The sequence below is a fragment of the Myotis nattereri genome, assembly GCF_964212035.1.
Source record: "Myotis nattereri genome assembly, chromosome: 17".
NCBI classification, from domain to species: Eukaryota; Metazoa; Chordata; class Mammalia; order Chiroptera; family Vespertilionidae; genus Myotis; species Myotis nattereri.
In genome coordinates, this window is record NC_138092.1 from 20,107,777 (window position 1) to 20,126,820 (window position 19,044).

At 36.4% G+C, this 19,044-nt stretch overlaps 1 protein-coding gene across 2 annotated transcripts in view; it reads right to left on the reverse strand.

The window, feature by feature from the left end:
* CSMD3 (CUB and Sushi multiple domains 3) overlaps window positions 1–19,044 on the reverse strand; it is an 879,736-nt gene that overhangs the window by 189,478 nt on the left and 671,214 nt on the right. For both annotated transcript variants that reach the window (XM_081111575.1, XM_081111574.1), the window contains one exon: window positions 16,427–16,543. In XM_081111575.1, coding sequence (XP_080967701.1) covers window positions 16,427–16,543 — 117 coding nt within the window. The remainder of the gene's footprint in view (window positions 1–16,426; window positions 16,544–19,044) is intronic.

The window sequence follows — 19,044 nt, forward strand, 5'->3', positions numbered from 1 at the left end:
CAAACAATCCAAAGACTGACAATGTCACTGCCAATAAAAAAAGAGTTTTGTCACTTTAAAGATTCATCTTCCCCCTGGCCTGTTTGGCTCAGTGGGTAGAGCATTGGCCTGCGGAGTGAAGAGTCCTTGGTTCAATTATCGTAAAGGGCATATTCCAGGATTGCGGGCTCGATCCCCAATACGGGGTGTGCAGGAGGCAGCCAATCAATGATTCTCTCTCATCATTGATGTTTCTATCTCTCTCTCCCTCTCCCTTCCTCTCTGAAATCAATAAAAATACATTAAAAAGATTAATCTTCAACTTCCCAAATATTATTCCTATAATTTAAAAACTTAGAATTTTTGTTTACCAGGCTTATTATAACACCTGTTTTAAATTTAAATTTTTAATTGGTAGTCAAGGTAGATCAATAAAATAATTTAGAATCAATAACAACATAGTTGGAGATGCCTGCTAAAATAATCAATGATAAGAATTTCCTTAAGAAATTAAGTGTAGCCTGATTTTATAAATAATATAAAGGAGTTATCAATGAAGCAAACATCTGGTTGATGGAAACATGAGTACACTAATCTTTTTGCTACTAAGTATGATAGATAAGATCTAGAAAAAAAAAAAGAGGAAAAACATGCCATTCCCACCCAGGATAAAAGGTTACTTGATTCATTTGTTACTCCAATCAGTCATATACTTAAAACATAAATTGGGTTTTATAAACTGTGAAGGATTGTTAAGTTCTTGGAATTCAATAATAAAATAAAATTTCTGATTACAAAAACCTTACACATTAATGCGATATTACCATTGAGCTGCAACTTACAGAAGAGGGCCCCACCCAAATATATGAAAATGTATGTACACACACACAAATACACATAGGTAAATTATGTACATTGACGTATTAAATGTTTTGAGAAGGCTAAGAGGAAACAAACCCAAAACACTTTCAAACATATTAAACCAAGTATTTACAAACTTTTTTCAGGTTTTCTGCCCCTGGCCCTCTTACCCATATGTCACTGTTCCCTTCTGATACTTTAGGAGTTGGTGCAGTGAATTCTAATGACAGAAATGCCTTTCCCTAGTGTAGGCAGGAATCCTTCTTCCAGATATATCAGTTTGAGATACATTTCCCATAAGTAAATCAATATTCCTTTCTGATACCCTTAACATTCAATAAAATTCTTATCTATAATTTGATAAATGATTATATTCATTTGTCCAAGGAGTAGATTTACTCACCAATATGGAGGGTTTTAGGCAAATAGCAAGGACAAATAAGGTTGCCGGATATTCTCTCACAATAAATTAGGTAATTGATAGTGCCATTTATGTATCAGTATCTTCTGGGGTTTTTTAAGTGGTAATCAATGTGAACCAACCTCCTAAAGATGGACAACACCAGATTTCTGAACTGGAAAGCTTGTGACTGGATTCTGGATTTGGCTCGAGTCCAGACACCAGGAATGGCTTTGGCTCCAGGTCTCCTTGCCTCTGTGATATCACTTGGCCCTTTGTACTCTGCTGCCTGCTCCCATCATTTCCTCTTTCGAGATAATGAATCACTTTAGAATACTAATTATAAATGTTTTCTTCATCTCTAATATTCCCTACAAACAATGAGTTTTCTTCTCTTCTCCTACTGCCTAAGTTGATGCCCTCACTGACTCTTACCTGTGACTCTCAGGAAGCCACTATCTCCCTGCCACCAATGATACACCTAAAATACCTACGGGCTGTGTTATTCTCATAAATAGTTTCATTAGTTTCTACAGCAAACATGATCCATTTCAACCTCCTCTTATCCTTTGGTTTAAATAGTATTGCAATCTAATTTTTTCTTTATTGATTAAGGTATTACATATGTGTCCTTATCCCCCCATTGCTCCCCTACCCCACTCCCATTCATGCCCTCAACCCCTTGGTGTCTGTGTCCATTGGTTTGTTTATATGCATGCATACAAGTCCTTTGGTTGATCTCTGCCCCATACCCCCACCTAATCTAATTTTGATCTTTTTGTAATTTTTTCTTATAGCATCCTTTCTTTTTTTCTCACTCTTCATACCCCTGAGCAGAATTTGCGATCATAGTGCGTGTGCGTGTGTGTGTGTGTGTGTGTGTGTGTGTGTGTGTATGTATGTTTGAGGTGAGCATATTCAATTATATTTACAGGGTGATTCTCAAAATATATAATCAATATGGCATGGGCCCAGACCAGTCAGAATTAATGCTAGGCTAGGTATTTATGTATTATTTTTTTTTTTTAGTTGCTGAGAGGAAGGGGTATCTAGTCTGAAAAATGAGGAATCGTTCAGGACTACCAACAGCATTGAAATATTTCAAAATTCTAACAAGTAAAATGTCTGTGCCAGTTTGAACCAGGTGAATATTATTTCTAGATTGCCTGCCGACTTAAATAGAGTGTATGCTACTGAGACCAATTAAACATTTCTGTTTCATTGGGCATCAGATATCCTCAGCCTAGAAAATGTCTCTGTGAAACAGAGTGGGAACTCAATAAGCATTTTTTAATTGATCTAAATGTGGCATATGAAGCCTTCCATAATCTGCTTTTCCAATTTCAAGTATATTTGTTTCTGAATAGTGCTTTGCTCTTCAACCAGAGAGGAAAAATATGTACTATAGTTCCTTTCAGACACCATTTACCATATGTCTATGCCTTTTCCTGTGTTGTTCTCTCTGGTTACAATATTGTTCAAGTAGCTTATAACTGTTCATTCTCTAAGACTCAGGTCACACACAATCCCTTCAGGTAAATATTTCTGACACCGTGATGCCAATCTCTCAAGCCTGCCACTAGGCTGCCTTAGGTATTCCTCCTGTTTTTCCTTAGTGGCCTCACAAACATTTATTATAGCATTTTCCACATTCTTTTAAAATAAACTCTCAACTATCTAATTCCTTTTCTATGATCTCTCAAAGAGCAGGAACCATTGTTTATATAACCTGTGTACTCAGTTTCTAGCTTCAGGCTGAGTTTTTATTCAGACATACTGTCTGAATAAATAATTGATCCAATTAGTGAAAAACTACAACTTACAGGCTACATAATATAGATTTCTACCCACCATGAGGTTAAAATTAATAGAACTATATGCCTATAAATTTAGAGATGATAGAAAAGAGCACAGGGATAAGAAAAAGGAAGTCATTGAGATTCCAAATCTTTCAACTAAACACCAAAACATATTAGACTGATGTCAGATTCATTCCACAGATGAGTTTTGTTTGGATCATATTGTGTTTTAAACATTTTGAAATTTTACTGTAATAAAGAGGGCATGAATCTTTAGTTCCCCATGGCACCACCATTTCTTACTACTAGGCCCACATCCTAGTCTCATTTATGTCATCTGCCATTAAGTCAAAGCTTTAATTTGAATTGGAAACCCCTGTACCAATAAAATAAATATTACACCATAAGCCTAAGCAACCATCCGACCGTTTGACCATTTGCCTGGTAGCTATGACATGCAATGATCACCAGAGGGCAGACACTTCAACCAGTAGAGGAGGGAGCCTGATTCCTCGTGGAATCAGCCATGGGTTAGGTTGCTGTTGGGGCACTGTTGGCCCGGAATCTGCTTCACCTACACCCCAGACCCAGAGATCAGTTTCAGCCAGATCCCCCAGGCCGAGGGACCCCACCCGTGCATGAGTCTGTACACCGGGTCTATAGTATTATATAAAATGTTGCTAACAGAAGCAATAGAACTAGTGAAACTATGGTATTTAGTTTGATATTTTAGTAGAAAACATATCCTTAGTGAATTTGTAAAATATTCTAGTTACCTATCTGTTTTAGAGTTTCCCATTCTCAGCAAAAGCAGTTAGGTTAAAATATTAAGAGTCTGTATAAAATGTAAGAGAATGTAGTCAGAACCCTCTTAATTCAGGGACTAACACAACACTTCTATAGTGTGTGATAGGTACCCTGTGTTTGTTTATCAACTAGATAATAAACACTTCATTCTTTAACTTATTTGAAATAAAATTCATTGAGTTTTCAAACAAATGAATTATTTCAAAATTCTTTTTTGTTAGTCCCAAAGCAGACAAATGATATCATATGTCACACAAACAGAAAAATATAAACATCTGTATTTTAATTGTAGTCAGCACTGGATTGCAGTGTTGAACAATCAGAGATCATTATACCATCCTGAAATATCAGTGGGAGAGTGTCAAAAATGATGAGTATTCCATGTTTACAAAAGACTCTGCCTGTGGCATGCTGTGTGCTTTTATGAATCATTTATCATTTACCATTAATCTGTCATACTATGAAATATTACAGTGATTCTGCATGACAGAATAATGAAACACTAAAAAAGGCTATATTTAATAATTTCTCCATAAATTTTTTTTTTCAGAAAATGTTATGCATACATATGCATTTTTTCCTTTTCATTATTTCAAATGCTCCCCCATATCATATTCTTAAAGGAAGGCCACCCATTTTACAGTGAAATTGTAGGTAATATTTTCTCCTTGGATATGAATATTTGAACTAATCTAAGGAATTATTTGGTACTTAAATACACGGGAATACAGTAAAAAGTAATCTTCTAACGTTTGTAGTGAGTAAAAGATAAAAAAAATGCCTTTAAAAGTATTTATGGAACATTGATGAGGAAAGAGTTAACAAAAGTAAAGATAACCAATGAGGATATTCTGATGCAATAAAAACAAACAAAACAGAAGAGAAATAAAAGAGAAAGATAATAAAAATAAATGTGGCGTATCATCGTTATATTGTTTATCTTACTTTTGAAGGAACATAAAAGATTCAGAATTTATGTTAAATTTATAGTCACCTTTATATATATATATAACTGCAATTATATAAATCCTTGTAATTCTATGAGCAGACCCTTGAATTTCAGAAAAAGTTGTTAGTACTTTCCTATAATTTACTTCTCTAGCTGTGAGCAGAATACTCTTTAAATTTAAAAATAGATTTCACATTTTTTTTAAATGGGCAGATCCTTAGAGACCACTGAATCAAATATTTATTCTTATACATAAAAAAATAATGAGACTCAGAAAGCTTAAATAATTTGCTCAACGTCATACTATCAATTAGAGGAAGATAAAGAACTATAATTCAGACCTTTGGATCCTAGTTCAACTTATTTTTCACTATTCCACAATAACTACCCAATCTTCTCTTTAATCAGTTTATTATTGTTACCATCACTGGCTTTATTACTTTGAAGCTTATTTTGAAATAATCTTCAGCACTCTGATGCCAGTAAATTGGCAATAAATAGTCTGATGAGGCAGCCACTGAACTTATCATCTTGTAAAAGAAAACAAAAAGTAAAAGCAAATAAGAATTGGAAAAACACTGATACAATGAAATATAACCACTGTTTAAGCAAATTGTAAAATGTCTAGCCTAATATTCTTGCACTATGTTTCCAATAATCTCCTTAGAATTTTAAGCATATATTTTCTTAAAAGTGAATTAATAAAATGAGAGAAAGGTGAAACATCAACCTTGATATGCATTATACAATAAAGGCAAATATACGTTTACCATAATGACCTAATAAGTCATTTGACAGTTACTTTGAAAATTCAACTGATCACATTCTGGAGCATATTATAGTCATTTACTTGGAGGTGGAAAATAAATAATTTTGTATAAAGTGGAAAGAATATTATAGCAAGAGAAATTGCTATATATATATATATATATATATATATATATATATATATATATATATATAATTTCTAAATTACAGCTTTATAAATTATAGCTTGTATTAAAAAGTCTAAAACATCTTTTGATGTTTGTTGATGGTTTTCAAGTCCCACCATTGTTCTCCCCATTCTGCCCCACATGTGGGCAATTTGATTAGGAAGACCGGGTCCTGCCTCTTTCGGCATCAGTGAGAGGTTCAAACCATTCAAGCACTGACTTGAACACAAAAAACCTCTGCAACTCCATAACCACAATAAAACTCCACAGCCAATCTCCTTTCCCTGCTCTCTCGTGACGTTCTGGACTTGTTTGAGGGCCTACTCTGCTCTCCCCAGAAAGCCTCGTTTATGTGAGGAATAAAAGCTTTCCTACTCCCTTGGTGTTTGTGTGGTAACATCAGTGCCTAAATCTACACCAATGTAGGGTGACCACAACAACTGATGCAGTGAGGAGGGTGTACAGGTGATGACCACCATGACTGAGGGTCTCTTTCCTCTTGCTTTGTCCTAGTTACTGGCTCTGGTACCTGCTAGAATCCTGTACTTTGTGCTGTGCTGCTCTGGGCTGCATTTGCTGACTTCTACCAAATCTTTATCATAGATTTAATTGACCTACATCAGAAGTGTTGATAAATGGCATTTAGAAGAGAGAGTTAGGGGCCTTCTTAAAGTGACTCTGGATTGTGTGCCTTAGCCTGGACCTATTGGTGGGTCTCAGTTTGAACTGTGTATGCTGATTCCAGCATAAGCTGTGAGTAATTCTAGGTTCCGAGATAAGACTCTTACTTTGTGACTGTTGCTAGTGAGTTTCAACCAGGCATTGGCTTTCCTTCTATAGAATGCTCAGGAAAAAAAATAGCTGATACCATGTGCAATATATGGGTCCACTGGGAGGCCAATTGTGTGGAAGAGCAGTTAACATGTGGCACGCTGAAGTTTACACTCCTTAAAGCCGATGGCTCACTAAGACCCTATAAAAATGCTTTTACTGCTGTTCAGCCTTCTTTGCAATAAAGATCTTGACCTTTGGGCTTATTGAGGAAAATACTTATGGAACTCACAATGCACAAGTAAGGAGGTGATTCAAACCCTACTTAAATTCCATATCCTTAAACTTTATAAAGCATCAATTGCTATAGGAAAATACCTAACCCTGATGTTAGAGATTTGACACTCACTAGAGGAGAAAACTTAGAAAAATGAGCAGGGTAAAGAGATTATCCTTCCTTCAAAGTATGTCCAGTAACTGATAAAATAGATAAAAGTTGAGAAAAGGGAAAATTGAAAGAGAGACCCACAATTGCAGCTAATGAGAAAACAAAAATTTACTATAAGAATTTATCCAATAAAAATATAAAACATCTCTAATCGGCTCTTAAATCTCTACAAGGCAGATTTTAAATTAATTTTAATAAAAACTGAGCTGCAAACCTTCATGGTCTTAATACAGAGGATGGAATTAGAGTTATTTCTGGGGATCCCACCAAATTTAAACAAGGGCATATCCTATAGTCTGAAGGAATTGTGAAATATAGACAGTAAACAAGGAAGTATGCTCCATTTTAGTCATCAGAATTATTGCCCTGACTAAATTTCCCATCGTGGTCATGAAAACATTGACCAAAAAATGTAATAAATTAAATCATGTCTTTGGCACTTATAATAAATAGGCTTGACAAACAGATTCCCTGGGTCTTTTCCCACAGCCAAGAGAGTTAATGTGTTTCAATATATATTAAAGAGAGACTTAAAAATTTAAATAACAGAATTATTTAGAGAAGTGGCATTTACTCCACTATTTCTCCATTTAACGGCCCAATTTTCCTGTTCTGAAATCTGGAAAGAATCAATGGTACCTCATAGTAAATTACTGCAACCTTAATTCTTGGTTTCACCCATTAAAGGCCCCATAATCACTATTATTGAGTGTATTGACTCCATCCAATCATCAGCTGGTAAACATTTCACTATTATTGATTTGACTCATATGTTCTGTTTTATGCCTTTTTCAAAGCCTCTCAGCCATAGTTTTCCTTCACCTTTGATGGACTACAACACTTTTTGCTTTGAACTTCATGGTCCTGGCTGCCAATGAGGTTTTCAACAGCCCAGCCATCACACGCTGTCTTTGTAGGCGAGATCATGGATTGCATCCAACTTTCTCAAGCAGTATGGGTAATGACATCACACTGATGACATCTTCTTTCAAGGAGATTCATTTGCCATGATCATTCAAGGCACACAAATACAGAAGAGCTCACAAAGAGGGGCAGGTTCTGTTTCCTCACCCATAACAGAAGGCCCTAGTTACATCTCTAGTAATTATTTGGTCAGTCAAAAGCAACTCCATCTATGACACCATTAAGAAAGTACTATTGACCCTCATGGCACCACAATGTTAAACCCAGATCAAAATCTTTCAGGAATTCTTAGGTTTTGAGGGCAACATATTCCTCATTTATACTTTTACTTAAGCCCGTTTCTGCTGGTTTCTATTAAACTGGTCACCTTGAATGGAGCCTCCTACAAAAAGTCTTTAGAATCTTTCCTAATAATAATACAATAGGCACTACCTCCTACAGACTCCATATGCTGTCCATGGACTTCTGATGCAAAAAGCTCCTTCTTAAGCCTCATGATAAGCCATGACAGCAGCAATTCTGCATACTGTATATCCTGGAAACTCATAGGAGCCCATAGGCCCTGAGTCCAGCTGTCCATTATGTCTTGAGTCATGGAAATAATTCCCTGCAAATCAGGTATGGCCACTAAGGCCTCCTTGCTAAAATAAAAATAATACATATTAGAGCCAAACCTAGGTCCTCTGGCATATCCCACTTGGATGAGGATATGGCCTTCCTTGTAGATGCTATGGTTTTACAGACCATCATTCCTCTTCTGGACCTGTTAGCAATTTGAGTATCTCCTTGGGATCAACTGAGTAAACAGCAAAGGAAATCTGCATACCTTACAGACAGTATGGCCACCATCATCACACATAAATGAACTCCCTGGTAAGCTGCTGTTTGTTTGTTTGTTTTTTAATTTTTGTTAAACCTCACCTGAGGATATTTTTCCCATTCATTTTCTTAGAGAGTGGAAAGGAGAGGAGGAGGGGAGAGAAACATCAAAGTGAGAGAGACATATGGATTGGTTGCCTCCCATACTGGCTCTGACTGGGGCTGTGAATTGAGGTACATGCCCTTGACCAGGAATTGAACATGAGACCCTCCAGTACACACAGTCTGAGGCCCTAACCACTTAGCCATGCTGGCCAAGGCACTGTTGCTTTTAATACCTTAACCAAGCTATTCCTGATAAAACACTCAATGATAAATACAATTGCCCAAACTCTGAGCTGTCGTCTTTATACTGGATGCCCTGGTCAGTAATGAGGTCAGCAAGTAGCTCCAGCTAAATATAGACCCTTGGGCCACTGTCAGTTGTCTGACCTTGTGATCCAGCAATGAAAGCAACAACAATTCATAACCCAAGGTTGCCCTTTTGGGATAAAGTTTCTGGGAATATTGCCACAGAGATACCTAAAATATAAATCAGTGCCACATATATATGGCATTTTGCGTACTAAAGCCACAATACAAGGCCTCACCAAGATACCCCACCTCCTCTTCAGCATTCTAGTTGTAATTGACAGTGATCAAGGCACCCACAATACATAATGATGAGCTCTTGTACTAGGCATTCGATAGGATTTTTACCTCTTTAACCAATCTCTGGAGACAGGCCAGATAAAATAACATCATGGCTTAATTAAACAAGTTCAAATTCTATTATAAATTAAGCATGGCACATTTCACTCATCAGTCAAACACCAAGAATGAATTGTCATCAAGTCTAACCTATTTTTGATGTCTGATTACTGACAGCTTTCCAGTCCTACCCCTCTTATTGCTCCCTCCCTCCTCTCTCTCCCCCTCCCTATTTACTCCACATCTGGGCAAGCAGTTCTCAAGAGTCTGGGTACAAGCTCCTTTAGAACCTGTAGAAAGTTCAAACCACACAAAGCCCTGACCTGTGTTAGGAAACTTCCACTCCAATACCATCCCCTGAACACAATAAAACCAATGAGCTTTCCTTGCTCCCTTAAGCCATTTTGGATCATCTTGAGATCCTGCCCTGTTCTGCTCAGAAAGCCTCATTCCATGTGTAAGAAAGCCTTCCACCCACTCTTAGTGCACATGTGGTGACACGAGTCTTGACATTAAAACCAAATTGCAAATGGGGAAGGGTTTTGCTTCTACCTGGTGACCAAACACACCTACTGATCAAATTATATAAATAGTCCCCCAAAATTAAATAATATAATTATAAATAAACAGACATGTTAATCATATTTTCCTTACTCTAAAATGTTAGGGCCAAAAAAAGGTAAGTTTTCTTTCTTTTAGGCACAGAATTAGCATACAGTAGTCCTCCCTTATCCATGGAGGATACATTCCAAGACCCTCAGTGGATGCCTGACATCATAAATAGTACCAAACCCTATATTTGCTAAGTTTTAGCCTATACACACATATCCTTGATAAAGTTTAACTTACAAGTTAGGGTCAGTAAGAGACTGACAACAGTGATAAAATAGAAATATTATAGTAACATATATAATAAAAGTTATTTGAATATGGTATCTCTCTTTCAAAACACCTTGCCTTCCTGCTGTGATGATGTGGGGTGCTAAAATTCCAAACATATCCCTGACTCTGTGGAGCCATTCTTTACTTGCAGTAAGTAGCTCGGTGTCCCTCATTTCTGGGGATCCCTTGTTGAACTCTTTGAATAGCCTCAATCCTTTCTGGGGCAACAAGTTGCCATCAATTGGAACATGTTTTTTGTTCCTATCTTCCACCACGAATTCAATGCCTTTTCCATCTTGACTAAGCCTTATCAGCCAGTGTGGCTGTAACATTTGCAGTTTAAAGTATGGCAGCAAGACTAATGAAATTTTTTTTCCCTTCTTCAAAATTTCACAGATTAAAGATTCATTCTTACTGAGATAGCTATCTAGTTATTACCTGTGTTTTAATATAATATTATGGTAATGTTTGAAATAAAAACAAACAAACTATAATTTTATATTATAGTCAATGGCATAGAGAAAGATGTTTTGATACTGGATGAAAGAAAAAAAATACTGTAATGGGAAGTAAGAAAGATAATGGCTGCAACTAACAAACACATAAAATATGTGGAAGTAGGAGAGAAGTTCAAGATGATGATAGCTATTAAAAATTAAGAAAAAGTCTCTCCCACAGCAATACACAAAAGGTTTTAGTAACTCTATGTGCCCACTGTATAGAGTAATTCATTGTACAGAGCAGACTAGACTGACAATAACTTTGCATTATTGAGGTATTCATACATTTGAAATCTATGCAACCAAGAGCCCACACTAATAACAAGATATGAAAAAGAGCATATTGACTTGGGGTGATAAACACACAGTACATTATACAGAGGATGTACTATAGAAATGTATACCTGAAATCCATATAATTTTGTTGACCAACTTCACCCCAATAAATTCAATTTCAAAAAAGGAGAAAAATTTGAAAAGGTTTTTATGCACACTTCCAAGATTCCACCTGTGAAAGCTAGTATTGGGAAAGAGTAAGATTTGCAGCTTAACAAATATCTATCCCTGTGTGTCTTTTAGTAGGTAAAATCATCTGGGACAGCGGTTGCCAACCGGTGGCCCGTGGACCACTGGTGGTCCGTGAGGTCCAAAGGTTGGTGACCGTTGATCTGGGAATTAAACACAAAATTAAGTCACCAAAGATTATCCTAAATCTCCTCAAGCTGATTTATACGTTGGATTTCTCTAAGAAATCTGAATGTCAGTGTGCATTTTACACAGTTGATATTTGATACATGCTTTACAAAGAGTAATTTATGTTAAGATTTTCCATCTAAAACTGTGGCAATGCAGTTTATCCTCTGTAGTGGGTTGAATTGTGTCCCCCCACTCCAATTATAATCTACACAAAAGCTCAGAATTTTATTGTATTTGGATGCAATGTCTTTGAAGATGTAATTAAACATCAAAATGAGATGATACTGGGTAAAGGTGGGCCCTAAATTCAAAAACTAGTGTTACTGGAAGAGAGGGTCAGAGATACAGACAGTAACAGAGGAGACACAAACAGGGAGAAAGGTCTTGTGAAGACAAAGGCAGATATTAGAGTGATGCATCTATAAACCACCCAATGTCACAGATTCCTCGGGGTCCATAGAAGCTAGGAAAAGGCGAGGAAAGTTCTTCCCTAGGGCCTGCAGTGGGCACGGGAACAGACTGATGCCTTGATTCACAGGTCTAGGCTCCAGAACTGTGAGAAAGTACATAACCGTTATGTTAAGCCCCCAACTTTATGAAATTCTGTTATGATTGCCACAGAACACAGATGCATATGCTTTTTCAGATAATCCCTAGAATGTAAGGAGAGGGTGATTAAAGGGAAACAGGGATGGGAGAGTTGGAAGCAATGATAATTTCAAAAGGTAACAGTCCATGTGAAACTAATTCAGGTATTATGTTACTAAATATGACTAATTTCTTCTGAATTACAGTTTTAAAGAGCTTCTATTTTTTCAATCCCTCCTCCTTCAATTGCTTCATGTATCTTGCTTTACCAATTAGTCCATTCAATTTTGACCTCTGCACTGTGTCTTTATCTAAAATAAAAGCTCCATTATCTTCTGTTCCAGAAGAAAACAGACAAAAACAAACACTAGCCTCTGATTTATATCCTACTTTGGCTGCCATCCTAGCCTTTTTCCCCCAGCCGGGTTTATTAAGATAGAAATTCACAATGTTTATTCACTGATTTTACTAATTCCCCCCTCCCTGCAATTTGATTTTGGCTGCTACACTTTAGGCGTAAGTGCATATTAATAAAAATATTTCAACTCCAAAAATATCAACAGTTCGCTTACATTCTAAAGCACCTTATGTAAACCAAACTAAAAATAAAATAAAATCTGTCTATGTGTTTGGCACTTCAAATAATGCACGAAGACTTAAGCAACCAAACCATAAGGGAAAGCAACTGTTATTGAAATTTGAAAGATGAAGAAACATTAAAACATATTTTATTAATAAAGTAGGGTGTTTTTAATCTACAAATCCAATTGAAATAATTTAATTGTATAGAATAAAGTGGAATTCTAATAAATGCTATCCAACTGACCTAGAATTATTATTTTTCTAAGTATAATACACACTTGGAATCCAGCAGAATGAATATTCCTCAAGTGAACCTAATATCTGAAATTCAAATGAAATCCAATGATGCTTATGAAGGTATTATAATTGACAATTCATTTATTGAGATAAACTGAAAGATAGGAATTGACTGATAGATCAAATAGTAGTCACTCAATCAAACAGTAAAGCAGAGTCACATATATGCACATTTAACTTATGTGAATTCATTTCTACACCAGGTAAAAATAATGGAAATAATTTGACCTGTGTAAGAAACCAGAATAGCTCGTCTGGTTTTATCTGAAGAAACTGTTACCTCTTCTGACATTGGAGGTAAAATGTCCTGTTAAAATTACTCAGAGACAATATGACTTGTGCAAAATCATGTAGATGATCTTAACGGGATATTTAAGGTATTTCAAGGGTAATGGCTATATGTGATTTTCTTCTTATAGAACAACTTTGAACCTAAATCCATGTAAAAAAGGCAATCCCAATGAATAAACTGAGTGTGTTTGACAGATATTATGTTAAATAAATTTACAGAGTAAAATTCTAAGAGTGTATATATATATTCAGTATATAAAAGATATAAAAGAAGACATGGTTGCAATTTGGGATAAATGACAAGAGAAAATAGTAAGAAGTGATATATTATCAAATTATATTTTAAAAGTCATAAAATAAAGCCTAATGGGGCAACAGGATGAAATTATGGCCAAGCAAGGATGAGAGGAATTTTACTTGTACAAACCCAGTGACTATTGCTTGATCATCTCACAGTAAGTAGGCAGAGGTAACGATAGGAAGTAGCCAATGATCAGTATTTATTTAATTCTGCTGGTCTGCTACCAAATTTTAAGGAATCATTAGGTAACTGGTGATCCATTGGAGACGTGAAACACAAGATATTCGTTTTTGTGCTTTAATCACACAATATAAATGTTTTATTTTTAGCCACGCTACTCTTAAGACTCTAGTCCAATCTGGCAATCCATTTTATTTCATCTTTTTGGAAGGGAGGAGTCTATGAATGTGAACATAAAGAAAAATGTGTGTGTAGGTGCACACATGTGAATATGACTTGCTATGTGTTATTATGCCAATCACTTATATAAATTATATTACTTAATTATAAAATAACCCTGTGAGGTAGACATTTACCATCTCTCATTCATAGATTTTAAAAGTAAGACTCAGGCTGATGATGTGACTTGTCCAATGAAAAAAGCTAATTGGGATGGGCCTGGATGCAGACATCTTACTCCAAAACTGGCATTCTGAAACCTAATGGTATTGAGCACGAACTATGTGAAACATACTCTGTATATACAATCTCATTTATTCCTCGCAACAACTCTGCTCTATAGACATAATGATCCTCATTTTGCAAATAAAGAAATTGGGTCTCAAAGAGATTATATGATTTTCCAAAGACAGAAAGCTAGGATGTGATAGCTTAAATTAGAATCCTAGTCTCTTTAACTTTACATGTACTTTGAAATAAAGAATGATGACACATTTATAAAAATAAATTCAGTTCCTTTACTAATAAGTCAAAGTATATTTGATTTCATCCACAAATAATTCAATTTTGTTTAAAAAATTAGTGTTAAAAACCACCAATTATCGGTTGCACAATTTTTACATTAAAATTAAATTTACCTCACATTAAGCCTGTTAAAATCAAGATTCCATTCTTTAGAAATCTGTTAATATAATTTTATCTTAATCACTATTTTTTTCTCTTTTTAAACATATGTAGGCTACTGTAAATCATCACTAGGTGATCAGCATATCTATGTGTCAGGGAAGAAAATAACTATTATTCCTCTTTTCCATTCCTGTGGCCACATGGCATCCCAAGAACAGAATATAATAAAACAAGTTGATGGCTTCTCAAGAGGACTCCTATAGCCATGAAGTCTCGGGACCTTCAATGATGCCATCATGTCCGCAACCATTTTGTCTGTAACAATTTTGGCAGCTGGAGACTATAACTCTTCTAGCAAAGAAAGAACTGTCTTGGGCTCAAAAGGCAAAAAATAAACACAATTAAGTAGATGATGTTTCTCTTTCTAAACTATTGTCCTCTTCACAAAGAGGTCAACTCTGACTCAAATGATCAAAATGCTCTGAAGAAGAAATGTTTTGTAGAGTACAGAAATAGACACCTTGCTAATGCTGGAATCATCACTCTAGTTCAGCCGTGGGCAAACTACGGCCCGCGGGCCGTGTCTGGCCCGTTTGAAATGAATAAAACTAAAAAAAAAAAAAAAGACCCCGTACCCTTTTATGTAATGATGTTTACTTTGAGTTTACATTAGTTCACACAAACACTCCACCCATGTTTTTGTTCCGGCCCTCCGGTCCAGTTTAAGAACCCATTGTGGCCCTCGAGTCAAAAGTTTGCCCACCCCTGTTCTAGTTCAAGGTTGAAATAAAAGGGTTAGTACTTAATTTCTGATGACAACGTTCTCTTGTGTAAGAACCTTGGACTTGTTTCAGAAGAGAGAAAAGGACGATATATAGGTTCTATCTGGTTATAAGACATTGGACTGGAAGCATCAGCTTATTTTATATATTAGCAGAAACATCCAGATATGATCCAAAAACCTTGATATGACAATATCCATGTCCTTCTGCTCAAACAGCCACCCAGACCCCACACATCCATTACAGCTATAGCAAATCCTTTACCATATAACACGATGCTATAAATCTTAATTCTAGAAGTCTGAACTGTCAGCCTCTTTCTCACATTTTACTGCTCACTAAATTTCCTTTGCCCATCCACCCATAAACAGAGCATAACTTGGGTTAGATCCAGCTGGATCTCAGATCCAAAACCTTTAGAAGCCAGGTAAATGGCTCTAAGACTTGTGATCAGGGAGACATAAAGGCCGCAAAGGACACAGTCTTCTCAGTGCCAATGCGGAACAGATTGTCAGGTTGACAAGATGAGCTGAAATGTCCTCTGCTGTCTTTTTTTATTCGTTGCTGTCCCAGGAACGAAGTGCTCAAAAACAAAATTATTTCTTTCTGGGAATGTGTCAATAAAGTGTAAAACTTATATGATTGTTTATTTATGTACCTCTGTCATTATTATAATACTTCTATATTTGACTGCATATTTTGCAGAGCAGACTGTTTTATGCTCTGGTAATTTCCCATTTTATATCATTCAAGTATGAAGGCACTTGCAAAGTTACTGGATGTACTTATTTTTAAAAATTAAAAACAATCCTGTTTTCATTTTTATATTGTTGTTCACCTGTGTATTTGACTGTAAATTCAAATTGAATAAAATGACCTCAAATTTTATTATTACAAAGCTATCTAAAAGGATTGCAAAGTAAAGTACTTTATGAATAGTAACTATTTTCATTAAAAAACTAACATTTTTGAATAGTATATAGTGAAAAATAAAGATGTCTGTAATGCAATGCTACATGATGAGATGAATCTTACTTACCAAATTCCTTGGGAACTGCTATAGAATAAACACAATTATGTCCCACACTGTAATTTTTTGGATAGTTTGGTGATAGGACAGTGCCTTCTGAACCTGTTGAACGACTTCCACATGGTGCTAGAAAATAAAAATGAAAACACATTATTTTTAGGGAAAAAAATTAAAAATCATATTGAGACAGGCCAATAAGCCAACGCAAGTAAAATAGAGAAACAGAGAGATAACTGAACAACTGGCCAAGCAATTTACAGCCAGATAGAGAAGGTCATCTCCCTAGAGATAACATCTAGGAATCAGTTGTATTTCTGCCCTAGGCCAGCAAAGTAGCAAAACTAGGTGGGCAACGCCAGGACCAGCTGCAATGACTAATGACCCACTGCCCCGGCACTGATCAATCAGTAGAGACCAGGACCCTGAAAGGGCACGCCTGGAAAACTGATGAAGATTCTGCTGAAACTCTCCCCTGAGACCTCTCTTAGATTCCCGCCTGCAAGAGAGAGATGAAACCCAAAAGACAAAGGACCCAGAGCGAACCCTCCCTCTGTGGAGCAGACCATGCCATTCCCTTCCCCCTTTCCTTCCCCAACTTCTTCCCTCACTGCACGCATCTCTTCAACTCCAAGGGGCCCCATGAGACTTGCAACCAGGGGAGCAATGGGCAGTGGCAGCATGTCCTGGGCTAACCTCCCAAACCTGTCTTCAAGGGCCCCTTTTCTTTCACTTCCCAGTGAACCAAAGCAGCCCTACCTAGGTCTCTCCTGCTGCTGCTTCTATGCTGAGCTCCTCTTTGTTTCACTGTCCCCAGCTTTAATAAATGTACCTGCACAGTCACCTGGACTCCTGTTGTGAAATCTTTCCTATAGGACAATGATGACGAACCTATGAACTCATTTTTTTGGTTGATTTTTCTTTGTTAAATGGCATTTAAATATATAAAATAAATATCAAAAGTATAAATCTTTGTTTCACTATGGTTGCAAATATCAAAAAATTTCTATATGTGACACGGCACCAGAGTTAAGTTAGGGTTTTTCAAAATGCTGACACGCTGAGCTTAAAAGGTTCACCATCACTGCTATAGGAAGTCAAGAACCCACACCCTACTGCCAGCCCTAGGAGGACCTGCTTAGGGCCAGGTCCCCTGTCTGGTAACAATATTATAAGCATTTTCTTAATATAAAATATGGCTTCTAGATTTTAAGGCATATCATGTTTCTCCATATTTTAACAAGATCCCCCACTGCCAAGTATTTTAAAAATAAAAAAAAATTGTGCACAAAAGATTTTAAACATCAAGATTTTATTCTTCTCAGAAATAAAGCAATATACTAATATTGTAATGATGCTATCTCTAGAGGTAATAATGGTGGGCCTGATTTCCTTTATGATAAAAGTGTAATGATAATCATCTCCATAATGATAAGAAATTACATATGCAAGTGAGAAATTGTTTCACTTCCAGGCTTTGAAAATCTACTGAAAAATCAACCCTGATTATGCTGTCACCAAATTATTTCTATACATGGTACAAGGATGGCTGTACCTTTACTCACTCATCTAGAGAAAATATTCTCTCACCAACCTTTACCTGTTTATATAATTTACATTTAAATCTGAGGAGATGCTGATGGTGGTAGAGGCAGACTTTTTGCTACCTCAGCCCACAGTGTGCTATGTTCCTAAAAAAGTTGAGGTTGAAACCAATGTTTCTGGAAAATTCATAGGTGGTTGTTTTGTTGTTCACAAGAAATGTGAATGCATCAGAGAGAGAGACTGAGCTACTAACAGAGATTTAGGAATACAAAGCATAAAGAAGATAGCTGATGCTCTTTAAGTAAATGAAATCACCAGGAAAGTATGTAGAATGAGAAAAGATGGCCAAAAAGGAGGTCTGGAGATTGCCCAGGTGGGATCAGACAGAGGTTACTAATGTTGTGGCCCCACCCCATAAAAAGAAACAGAATTTCCAGAGGATGAGGCCCAGAAATCAGGATTTTAAAAAGATTCCCAGGTGATTCTAATGTGCAGCCAAGGTTGAGAACCACTGCTCTACAGTGTAAGTAAGGGGGTGGCCTTACTTATTGCACCTGTAAGTGCACAGGAAGCCCAATGTTACTGCTCCTCACCTTTGTCAATATTAAAACTGATGGGTGATTTCTTTCAGCCTACCTCTAATCAGCTTTGAACTTGTGCAGGATTCCCCTCAAACACCATATATGAAGTTTTTGGCATTATTAATATGGTAGTTTCAACCAGAGCAGCTTTCTATCAGTTATAGCCAGCAAGCCAAATCCAGCCCAAGCCAACAGAGGTTTTAACATTTTTAAAGAGTTATAAACAACACAGAAACTAAGAACATGCAACAGACGTGTGGCCAGCAAAGCCCCAAAAGCCATTTGGCCCTTTCCAGAAAACGTTTGCTAACCCTTGACTCAGAGCAGAGAGGAGGGAGCTAGACTGCAGTTGGATGAAGAACAAGTGGTGCATAAAGAAATTCAAAAGTAATCAGAATCTGAACCATAAAGGGAAGGAGAATGTAGGGAGTAGCTGGGGCAGACGCAAAGCTCACTGAGTTTTTGTTAATGTCCTTTTGTTTAACAGTGAAGGAGTCTTCACAA